General features: G+C 43.4%; 1 protein-coding gene across 4 annotated transcripts in view; it reads left to right on the top strand.

Annotated features, from left to right (window-relative positions):
• Positions 1–12186, top strand: part of nup214 (nucleoporin 214) — a 59343-nt gene that overhangs the window by 9055 nt on the left and 38102 nt on the right. For all 4 annotated transcript variants that reach the window (XM_088614703.1, XM_088614702.1, XM_088614700.1 and 1 more), the window contains exons 17-24: positions 24–182; positions 426–529; positions 975–1157; positions 1865–1950; positions 2191–2274; positions 2512–2784; positions 3135–3302; positions 4594–4702. In XM_088614703.1, coding sequence (XP_088470829.1) covers positions 24–182; positions 426–529; positions 975–1157; positions 1865–1950; positions 2191–2274; positions 2512–2784; positions 3135–3302; positions 4594–4702 — 1166 coding nt within the window. The remainder of the gene's footprint in view (positions 1–23; positions 183–425; positions 530–974; positions 1158–1864; positions 1951–2190; positions 2275–2511; positions 2785–3134; positions 3303–4593; positions 4703–12186) is intronic.

Here is a 12186-nt window from a genome sequence, read left to right as displayed (position 1 = left end):
TGTCTTTCTGTCCTTGTACACAGTCTCTCCATGGGGACATCAGCACTTTAAAGACCAGCATGCTGGAGGGATTTGCGGGCGTAGAGGAAGCCAGATCGCAGAATGAGCTCAACAAGGATCGGGAATACTTGCAGCTGCTGTACAAGAAGCCTCTGGACCCCAGGAGTGAGGAGCAGTTGAAGGTAATACGAGACAGGATGGGATCCCTGGCTCTTCAGCGATTGCATATGTGCGATGTAAATGTGAAGACATCCTATCAACGTCTTGGCATCCAAGGTTAGGTGAATTAAAACTTGCACTGTAGTTGCAATATCCACTGTTCCTTACACAGGTATCAGGAATGACTAACAAAGCAATTCCATGCTAAAATCCTTTCCCTTCAACCCTGCAAGATGTCCAGTTGTCCGATTTTGCGTTTCTTTAAGGAAATTCGGAGGTTGTACCAGTACATCAAGTTTGCTGTGGAAGATGTGAATGGCGTCCTTGATCTGGAGTGGGAGAAGCAGCTTGAGAAGAAGAAGAAACAGAAGTAAGATGTTTTGCTGAGAGACCTGCCTGTGCAGTACTACATTGCCTGAGCAGTATCTGCTGTAATCGTTCAGCTGTTTTATCTCACTGTTTTGCTTCACTGTGTAATTTGTTTGCAGAATGCTGATGCTACACGTTTGGTAGATGTATCTGCCTAGTATAGCCCTATTAATAGCTTTAATACTATTCCCTCTGTGTTTTGTAATGCGCCACTATACATTATGTAATTGTATAAAGCAAGTCACGAGCCAATTTTATATATAAAAAAGATAATAATGCTTTTGTAGTAAAAGAACAGGTGAATAAATAACCATTATCCTGCTTTTGGAGATCAGATTTTAATCTGGGGTTATAATTACGAGTTGTGTTTCTACACACAACTCTGTCTGCATCCTTCATCCTGACATGATTGGTTGTTGTTTTTTTTCTCCCCTCCTTTTGATCAGGCATCTTGTCGTTCCGGAGAGAGAAGCTTTGTTCAATGCCCTTGCCAACAACCTGGGCATCATCAATCAGCAGAAGCAGAAGCTCGGCTTGCTGGTGAAAAGCTTGCAGGATCTCAGGCTGTATAGCAAGACCTCCCAGCGGAGCGTTTCTGGCCAGGCCTCACCGCAGCCCACTGTGCAGGGGTAGGTCATCCGGATCTCTCCCTTGTGCTGATGAAGAGGCTGCCTGCATCAAGGAGCGCAGGGGGAGGGTGCTGTCACATCATCGTGCCATCTGAAGTCAAATTGTGTTGTTGACCCCAGTCACATCAGGCTGTGAAAACCATGTTTGGAATTCAAAGCGCAGTGGACTTAGATGAGGAGATGCTTGCTAGGTGGTAGGGGAAGGGAGACTTTTCACCTGGTCATTCAATTGTATGTTTGTTTTCCCCTTTTAGGTGAATCCATTTGAAGTATTCAGAAGTATGTCCCTGATCTAAAAAACAGGTCTTGGATTGGATTAGTGTTTTGCCAAAATGAAGTTTTGTACTGAAGCAGCACAGAAAAATTTCGTGCCATAATTTTATTTGATTTTGCAACAAATCGCCAGCTTTGTAAGGCTTCAATGTTGAGCAGTCCACAGTGATGGAGAAATCCGAAACTGTTCCTTATTAAAGGACAGTGACCGATAATTGCGCTCCCTTTAGGGAAAACTGTCTTGCTGAAAGATCAGTGCTCTTCAGAGTAATGGTAATTACGGTAAAATCTATGGTAAATTGTAGGAAGGTTTAATATTGTTGACTGCTGCTCTTTTAATATTGTTACAATTACAACTACAACAAACACAGCTTGACTGATGTTGCTTTTTTCTGCAGTTTTAACACTCCCCCGTGAAAATCTGTGTTTTGCAGATTGGATAATGAACTGGAGAGTTTGCGCCGTGCCCTGCTGAAAGCCAGTTTAGAAACCAGCCCCAAAGCACCTTCCAAATCTCCAGGTAAAAGTAATTCACTGAAAATATTTCCAAACGAACTGCAGTCTTCCCGTTTACATAAACAGCAGAGAAGGAATATGTTAATGTGCTTTTGTACATTCTTGTGTTTTTTAGTATTGCAGAGATTCCAATTGCCAGATGTAACCTGTAAAGCATTAATAATGACAAATGATTGTTTTGTTTCTTTATAGGTGTTTTGCTGTGCAAATCTTTCTTGCTGTCATTTCTTTGTCTTTATTTCAGCTAAGATGTCTCCAGTGAAGCAGTCCCAGCTGAGAAATTTCCTTTCCAAGAGGAACACCCCTCCTGTTCGATCCACAGCTCCAGGTACAAATAGCTTGTATCCATCGGTTGCTGCAAAATAACCCCTTTCATCCAATGGAAAGTCAACAAAATGTAAATGATCATTACTGCTATATTATAGCATTATACCCTGATCGGCTTTACGCTTCAGTATTGGTGAAGTAAGAACAGATTTTTACAAGCACAAACAGATTTTGAGATCATGTATCAGTTGTTAAAAATGTGCATGCAGAGTCAGCTGGGTTGTGCTTTCTTGAACAGCAAACCTGTCCAGGTCAGCCTTCCTCTCGCCCAAGTATTTCGAGGATCTGGATGACGTCAGCTCCACCTCCTCGCAGTCCCAAGCCCTGGAGCCCGAAGACCCGCAGGCGGAGGAGCTGGAGGAGAGCCCCCTGTCTGTGCCGCGACACCCCGCTGTGGTCCGCACGCCCTCCATCCAGCCCGGCTTCACCACCCAGTCCACCCCCTTCAGCAAGGTCCACGCGGGCCTCGGGCCGGGCCCTGTCCCTGGTCCTGGCTCCATCCTCAGCCCAGGTCAGATTGTAACACGAGCAGCTCCCTCGGCTTTGCAGAAGTGCAGGTCTGCACAAGGGGCAGTGGTGTAGCGAACAGATTAGCGAACCAGCAGCATGCTGGCGGGCTGAAATGTCATTACGATTCAGTACCAGAAGCAAAGATCGGATTACTCCTGTGAAATCCAGCTGAAGCCTGCGTGACTTGTTTTGTGGGTGCCACCAGTTTCGTCTTTGTGACTTAAGGAACGTCTTCCTGGCACATGGCTTTGCCAGTGCCCAGTTTAGCAAAGGTGTGCCTCCGTGATGAAGGAATACTTCGAAGCGGCACAGTGCTCCGGGATTTTTCATTTTTTTCCTGCTTTTCTTCAGTGCCGACTCCTAAGATCAGTGCTGGGGGTGCGGACAGCACGGCTCTCGCCACGAAGACCGTGAAGCACGGCGCGCCGCCGGCAGACAGGGGCCTGGCGGTCCTGGTGCCGGCCCAGCAGGCGGCTGCCGCGGCCGCCCTGCGCAGACAGATGGCCAGTCAGAAACCAGGTAAGCGGCCGGCCTGGGTCAGAGCCCAGCGGGGCGTTTCGGGAGTGACTAGACCAGCGTGCGAGTGACGCATTCCTTGTCAGGGAGAGCCAGATCTGATCGCTCCTGCTCTGGGTCTGTGGAATGCGTGCTGAGTGGGTTCCATTTGAGGTTTCTTGCCAATTTTATACATCTCTTCACGTGAAATTTGCATCACGAGTGTAATGGCAAAGATATCTCGGGTTTTAAATCTGCTGACAAAAAAAATCTGCCTGTGGAGATGTATGATTGGATGTTTAATCTGTCCGCACTCCAGAGCAGAATGTTGCTTTACAGTTGAGCCTTGTGTGCACAACAAATGCAGTGCAGGGCATCTTGCCAACAGGGGGCGCAAGCTATCCATACAGCAACAGAAGCTTGGTGGAGCTGTCTTTGCTGTATCTGCAAGGTCCTTTGCTGTGTGATTAGTCTTGACAGTGTTACCACAGATGCAGCTATTTCATTCCACTGTCATGCAACATCATTATTACTGCAAATTGCTTTGCTGCTCTGGCAGTACCAGGAGGAGGCTGAAATGATTTGTAAAATAATGTCTTCCATCTAAAAGAAAATATTCAGAATAACTAGAAAGCAATCTCCCTCCCTATTTGTTATTTTGCAGCTTGAATGTTTTTAACATAAATATATGTATTATAGTTATTTCTGTATATGAATAGATCTGGATGATAAGAATCAAAGCAATTGTGCTCTGCAAGCTAAATGATTTAATGTGTAGATATAAGAAAAGTAACAATCTAGTGGAGGCCATAAAGCTAATTTAGTTTATTAGCTTATTGATCTAGATTTCGTCTCCATGTTTTTTTCTCAACAATCCCAGACAAAGATTTTTGCAGTTTGGTCAGGTTATCTATTCTAGTTTCTTTAAGAAATTCCCCCTAATTATTATCATCATCTTCATCTTTAATACCATTATTATCTTCGTTTTGTCTCCATGTCAGAGCCCTTATTGGCATGTAGTGTGACGTCTCCTGTGATTGGCTGGTTTTATCTGATCGCCTACTTTGGCACCTGTGACATTGAGTTTTAATTCTGCTCCATGTTAAACCTGGTCCTCCGTGTGGTAAAGTTGAGTTGCTCATGCCATCACAGTTCTGTTTCTGAAACAGAAATATTAAAGCCGAGTGAAGTATTATACATTTATAATGCAGCTGATAGAGAGGTTGTGTCATTCGTATTGCATGCGTAAGTTCTTTGCTAATGTTCATCACCTCCAATTTTGTCTTTGTCTGATTTTCTTTGCACTGATTTTTAGCTGTCAGCACATCCCTCACAGAGTCCACTCTGAAGAACGTCCCGCAGGTGGTGAATGTCCAGGAGCTGAAGGACAAAGGCCCAGCCCCGCCTGTGTCAACGGTCATCAGGTGAGTCCTCCGTCCTCGGGTATCAGGTCTGTAGGACTGGAGTAGACCATCTTCCCTACCCTTCTGACTGCTGCACTTCACAGCAGCTCATGGAGTTGATAAGCCCTCTAAAAGAAGGGATTATGGATCCATTTCAGAGCTGCTAAATTAAAACAAGAAGACATGTGACGTCCATAGTATTCACAGATGTATGAGTTAGTCTTTTAGATCACATCTACGACACATCATTCCAAGAGGCTGCCAGTTATTAGACTTTACTGCTCTGGTGAGCAGGCTCCAGACTTGTTTTCCAACACTTGTTTCTTTTAGTGAGTAAATGATCCACTTGTGATGAAATGGTGATTTCTCAATACATTTTGATTTTTTTAAAATCTTTGTCCATCTCTCGAGCCTTCCTGAAGCTTTTGAGTAAATGTCTCAGGGCTTGGTTACCAAATAGAAAGAAACTGCTTGTCATTGCCTAAGTGGAGTGTATCGAAGGCTGGTTTGTGCAGGTGAATGTGAAATAGCTGCAGTAGTGGCGGTTCTTTAGAAGTTGTAGGTTCCGTCACTTAAATGTTTTCATTAAGCTATAGTGAGTATGTGAGTAACTAATGAATTCACTGCATTAAAAGAAAGACCGCATTTTTACAGAACTAGAATAGTCTTGCTGCTTGAACAACTGGGGCAATCCATCTGAGACGACAGAATGCAGGATAGTTAGGTTTCGGTATATCCATTTAGCCAGGCTGATTTTTAATTGCCATTTCAGTACCGACTTTGCAGTGGATGCGAACGGCTGAGTAAAGTGTGCACTGTATATTTGAGCTGTTCCAGTTTGAAGCTCTCATTTTGCTCTCCTTGTTAACTAAGTTTGACAGTTGTCCTGCTTTCCAGTACAATTGTAAGACAACAACTTTGCTAAATAGAAACTTAATTAAAATTCTTTACTGGGTCCATCAAGTCCAAAGGCTGGGCAGTTAATTCTGAAGCCCGCTGTTGCGTTAAGATTTTTTTCTCACCAATTTTTTTAACGTAAAATGAGCAGTTCACAGCTACCGATATGCACATAAAGAAAAAAGAGTTCACTAAAGATAATATACAAAATTTGGACCAATTGTATTTCCTAGTGAATGTCAAGTATTTTAGAAGGACAAACATGTTTTGTTCTAGGTTTGTATATTAAACAAAAGTGCTTCCCTGCCTGTGTGCAGATGGGCTGGCCTAGATGTTGAGGTCAGCTCGGTCTTGTTTGCAGCTGGCATGCTTAGATGTGAGCCTCCTAACGTACCGTATGGTAATAGCAACAAGCAGGCCATGAAAAAAGCAGTAGCTGGGAGCCAGGATGCTCTTTCTGTTTTGCTTTGCTTCTCGAGATTTGACGTTTGCCCTTCCTTTTTTTCCCCACTGTTACTCCTCCAGAGGGTGTGTAGAAGAAAATAACAGCAATCCTATTCCTTCATGGAAAACAAAAACAAAACCTTCCAGACTTTTTTCGTAACATCTTATGTTAAAAATCTTTTAAATGTCTGACGCCTGTTTTGATGACATTAGGGGAACATTTAATTCTCTGGGGTTCAGGATTTCTGTTTTTCTGTATTCTGTTTCCTGGGGTTGAAATACAATAGTACCATTGCAAAATGCTAGTGCCCAGTGTTGGCAAACTGTGTGTCGTACTGCTGGGGTGCAGCTGTTTTAGTTTTCTATTAACGCTGCCCTGCAAGGCAAGCAGACTTAGGCATTGACTTAGGCATTGCATCGGCATTACAAATGAAGATAACTTTGCCAGCTGTTCCTTTTTTACAAGCAATGTCAGTGAGTGAAGAGTGGCATTTAAAACTGTTTTTTTTATTTCACATGAAATCAATGGGGGGAGGCACAGTGGTACAGTGGGCTGGGGCTCTGGTTTCAAATGTGCACCTGCAGTGCTGTCTGTGTGGGGTTTGTTTGTTCTCCACTTGTTCTCATGGGTTTCTTCTCACAGTCCAAAGACGTGCTGGTAAGCTAATTCGTTTCTGGGAAAAGTGTCCCAGGGGTGAGTGTGTGTGTCTGTGTGTGCCCTGTGATGGTCTGGCCTCCCGTCCAGGATGCACTGCTGTGCCGCCCTATATTGGTAGAAGTGGTTCGAAGGTGGTTGGAGGGGATGGGTGAATTACGTTTTTTGTCAGGTGAACACGGCAAAGGTTTAAAACCAGAGTGGGCATCTTCAATACTTATTAGTGAATCAGTTCAGATTGATTAAGTCAATTTCTTGAATCATTGCCACAACCTCAATTCCAGCATGGGACAGAACTGTCCTGCCTGCGCCCTAATTAACGGCTTTTTCCTTGGTACTGCAAGCCCACAGCTCGCCCAGCAAAGCTCAGCCTCTGATGGAGGGTGGTGGACACAGCTTCGTTAGCCCTGCAGAGACGCAGCTTCCCAGTGTGCATCAGGAATCAAGTGTTATAACCGGCCCAGAATGTCTTGGCCAGCTTCACACGGTCAGCCTTGGCAGTGCTTGAGCATTTGAGCTCCATCCCTTAAAGAATCCTGGTTTCCCTCAGCTAATGACAAGTTTGAGTCAATGATCAATGGCGCCCTGTGCCCATTTATCTTTATAAGCACCGGCCAGCTCCCCTCTGCTTTTCATTTCTTATTGGAAACAGCACTCCTATAAAGTGGAGTGCCATTTTAAGTTCTCTATTCAAGTTATCTTGATGGGCTCTTAACTTTAATTAAAACATTGATTATCTGAAGGAGTGATGCTGGAATTCCCTGGGGTTTGGCGTTTTGCCATGCACTTGGGTTTTATTTTTGTCTTGTAGTGCTGTATTATGGAAGACCAGGCACTACAGATGTCATTCAGCATGATGGTAAAAATGTGCTGCTGTCAGAATGAGAAAATGTGCTACCGTATCTCGGGCCTGCCTTGTCATGCAAAGTTCAAATACCTGGTTTCCACTGTCCAGCACATTGTTCCTTTTTAACATCGAGTTTGTAGACTTGACAGCCTAGCCAGGCTCCACTTGCTGTGCTGGAGAAGTGTACTGTAAAAGTATTAACAACTAATTTATTTTTTAAATTATAATGTAAAAAAAGCCCTTTGTAAAGAGCTGTCCCATATTTCTTTGGGATAACTGCAGGAAAGCAGGGTGATATTTATGCTATGTGGGAAAGCCCGAGGTGCCGAAATGGCTAAAACCTGGTGCCGTCCACTCGCCCACTTTCTAAACACTTCTTCCAGTTCAGGGTTGTAGGGCAGCTGGAGCCTATCCCAGAAAGCAACGGGCTCAAGGCAGGGTACACCAGTCTCTCGCAGGGCTCACCCACTCACCCACTCAGACCAGTGCCAGCTATCCCAGAGAAAACTCGCACAAACACGGAGAACGTACAGACTCCACACAGACCACTGCGCCACCATGCTACCCTCATACCATGTAAGTAAGTATTGAGTTGATGGGCGCTATGATATTAGTGAATAATAATAATAATTTTAATAGTGTTTCTGTGGACACTCAAAGAGCTTTACAGGTAATGGGGACTCCCCTCCACCACCAGTGTAAAGCACCACCTGGATGATGTGATGGCAGCCATAGTGCACCAGTACACTCACCACACATCAGCTAACAGTGGGGGGGGGGGACAGAGTTCTCCTTTTACAGTATAGTGTCCCTCTCACTATACTGGGGCATTAGACCCACACAGACAGCAGACCTCACTAACACCTCTTCCAACAGCAAACTTCACTTTCCCAGGAGGTCTCCCATCCAGGTACTGACCAGGCTCACACCTGCCAGTTGTGAGTTACAGGGTGATGTGGCTGCTGGCAAATATACAAAGCTTTGAACAGTGCTGCATGAAAACATATACTTACTGTATACTTGTGTGTATGTGTGTGTGTTTGTATATGTACCGATCTTACAGTGTGGGCACTCTGCAGAAAGGGGAATTCTTTATCCGGATTAGGGGTTAGACTGTTTTGATAAAAAGTGGTTTGTTGTCTGTATGCAACGTGTATCTGGGAAGGACCCATTTGGATCCTGAAGGCTGTTCTGTTCAAAAGCGGCCTTGGGAAAATCTAAGCATTATGAAGCACAGGAGCTAACCCTGAGATGAAAACCTCTTTTTGGAGGGCAAATTGTGTACCAAAATAAAAAAGAAGGTTATCTGACCAGGATAATAGAAGGTTAAGAGCCCTTCCGGACTCCAAGGCCTCATAGACCCGGGTTTGGACACCACAGCTTGATTAACAGTAATCGTTCCCAACACTTCCCGACTGGCAGTGTGAGGCAGAGCAGGGTTAGCAGGATCGATAGCGGGATTTGAGCCTCCTTCAGAACTGCCCTTTTTAGTGTTTTTCCCTTTTTGATGGTGCTGCTGTGTTTTCAGAGGATAAGAGCTTTTAAATCTGTTTTTGAGGAATGAAAAATGGCTGCGCTTGTACATCCCCAAGAAGGTTCGCATTATTACGTGTTTTGAAGGTGCTCCAAGATCTTCGATTACATAATTACAGGATTTCTGCTTCTATTGGACCTATTTTGTTCACCAAAGCTAAGATCGACTTCATTTCCTTTATGCCATTAGGATAACATAGGATAACAGTATTTTATCTTTGAAGTTTTGCATTAAAACGTAACTTAGCAGAAGAAAATGTTGCATAATTTGACATGCAGTATCATATTACATAAAATTCCTTTATGGGGGAAAAAAATCTTTCTTCCTTTTTTAAATTTCACAGCAACATAACTTAGTCATGCCAGACAATAAGAAAAGAAAATCGAGAAACACACACGGATTTGAGGGTTTTCTGGTGGTCCAGTGTTGCAATACAAGTTCAAGAGGCCCAATATCACTTGAATATTTCTAATTACAATCTTGGTCAAATGTATTTTTTCCATTACATACAGTCTATTCATTCTATGTCCATGGCTTTTTTCCTTTAGTTTGCCCTAAAGTCTGCCACAGTAGAGCATCCCAGTGTTTTGAGAGTTTAGTAATACTATTTAATAAAAGATATATTAATTAATAATAAAGATCAAAAAGTGGCGTTGTAGGTTAACCTCTGCAGCCTCAGCTTCTGGGTCCTGGGTTTGATTACAGACCGAGGTCCTCTGAGGAGTTTTCCTCCCTCCTTCTAAAGATTTGCTGTCTAGGTTGATTAGGTTAATTAGTGTCTCTTAATAGAATGCATGTGCATGTGTGTTTAAGTGCCCTGTGGGCAGGAATAAACTTTCTGATAATGGATGGATGGTTTTGACAACCTGATAAAAAGTACAGTGTGTTCCCTTTTTATCAAAACATTGCTGTCTCTATTGAATAGAGCACCTCAAAAGCAACTTAAATCTCGGGAAAGGGAGGCAATATTTGTCTAAATAAAACTTAAAACTACTTGTGAATAATTTTCCAAGCCACCTGATAGAGCTTTTAGTGGTGTGCAGATTTAGGATGCTATGTACTTTTTGAGGTTTACTTTGTTTGCCCGGTATATTAGATATTTTACGTATTTCTTGGTCACATATCATGGGGTTTCCTTACAGTTCTTTGCGAAGTAAGTGACCTGTAGAGAATAGAAATGAGATCCAGAGAATCTTCTTTTATCGCTTCACAGCATTTATTTAATGCACCTGCTTGGTTCAGTGATGAAACATTAATAGGGACCTCAATTATTTAAAAGAGGTAGGCTAACCTAAGATACTTCATATAGGGCATTAAGCACAAGAGCCATTTCTTGAAAGAAGAAAGGGTATCAGCTTTCGCAGCATGGCTTGATAGTTTATTCCAGACTCCCGAAACCCTTTGTGTATAAAAACGTAACTTCTGTTCTCAGTTTTAAATTCACCGTACTGTACGTATTCACTTTTGTTCTCTGGTTCAAGATGTACTTTTAATTCTGGAGTCTTCTGGAAAGGCATCATCAACCTGTAATAACAAAGAAGTGTCCCCTTAAGAGGACTCCTGATCATCTGGATTGACTCCTCACAAAACCTGCTTCTTTTTTCCAGAATTCAAACTGGCCCTACTTAGAAACCATGTAGCCAATTAACTCCAAACCTTGCACTCATAGTGCTGGGTCATGGTAGTATGTTAATATGTAACTACAAATGGCCCACAGTAAATTATAAAAATGACAGCTAACCTTTCTGACTTTTTTATAAATTTAACACACGTACCAGTTGAACATTTGGCAGACACTGTGTCTTGGCTCGTGTTTTGCGCATGTGTTTGTGAACAGTAGCCCAAGCCATCTTAGTGTCAAGGCGAATGTTCACGCAGCCTTTCCGCAGTAGTCTTGTACGAAAGCCTTTTTTTTTGTGCTGGGGGTGGGGGTCGTGGATATTTTAAACTCACTGCTAATTCAATACGTGGAAAAAAAAAAAGATAAGGGCCGTTTCTTTTCTGTTCTCGGGGGAAGCTTCCTGGCTCGGCTGCACACATCCTGCAGCGCCCTGCTGTTGACGTCACCAGACTTCCCATGTTCTCCTTCGCCCTGTAATCAGTCTTCGCAGGACCGCGGCGTTTCCGGCACTCCCTGGCGTGCTTGCAGCTCGGGCTGACGCTCCATGGGCGTGAAATTGCAGTGTTTGTTGTCCAGCTCCAGCCGTGTGACTGGTCTTATGAAGTGTTGTTAAGCTGCGCCTGCCCACCTCACCACCCCGTGTGCCAAGTAAATGAGTTCAAATAAATGGTTCATATCGTACAGCTCATTATTTAGTTTCTTGCACAGTTCATGGGTTCTCATCTAAAGAGCTCAAGCTTGGTCTCTCTGTGTATATTGCAAGGATTTGCTCCCAAGAATACTCATTAAAATGCAAATGGAATGTTTTAAGACGCATATCCATTAAGGCACTCGACTTGTTTGTATTATAAGGTGGCAATACGGACGTTTTTCATATTGGGGCCCATCTGTTTCACCTTTGCATCCAAAAAAGTGCATTTTTCATTATTGCTTTTGCCCATGAGCTGTACAGTCCTCATTATTGAACCGTGGGGTTTAAGCACATATTACAGTGAACTAAGGGAAACCCTGCTTGCCTGCAGTAACGACTACTAGTAGGGCCGAGTAGCTGGTAATCTTCATTTCACCCTCCTGCAGGGTAAATGTTAGGGGTGGAAAGGAATGTGTCAGTCTGCCTATAAATGCCCACCTTTCTCCACCTTCTCCTCTGGTCTCTGCTAATAGATCAGAGCCATGAGGAGGAGAGCTGTGATGCTCTGCTCATACTGATGGCGTTTTTCAGATGTGCAAAGAGAGACTCAATTTAAAGAGCTGCTGTGAAAGAAAGCAATAATCTGTGCTTCCTAATAGAGAAAAGCCCACTGGTATAGACTCATTAAAGGTCTTTAGCTTAAAAGCACAGCATGCACAGCTTCACCACATCACCACATCAGAGAATCTGAACAAGTCTTTTAAGAAAGTTGAGATATCATACTTACTATTGACAGCTAGAAATGTTTCCAGAAAGCACCAGTTCTGTCGCACAGATGCTGTGGTAAGAGTTTCTCCAAGATTATTGATAGAGGAT

The sequence above is a fragment of the Lepisosteus platostomus genome, chromosome 21 (assembly GCF_059453375.1).
Source record: "Lepisosteus platostomus isolate fLepPlt1 chromosome 21, fLepPlt1.hap1, whole genome shotgun sequence".
NCBI classification, from domain to species: domain Eukaryota; kingdom Metazoa; phylum Chordata; class Actinopteri; order Semionotiformes; family Lepisosteidae; genus Lepisosteus; species Lepisosteus platostomus.
Note: the sequence above shows the minus strand (reverse complement) of the source record. Positions and strands in the feature narration are given on the sequence as shown.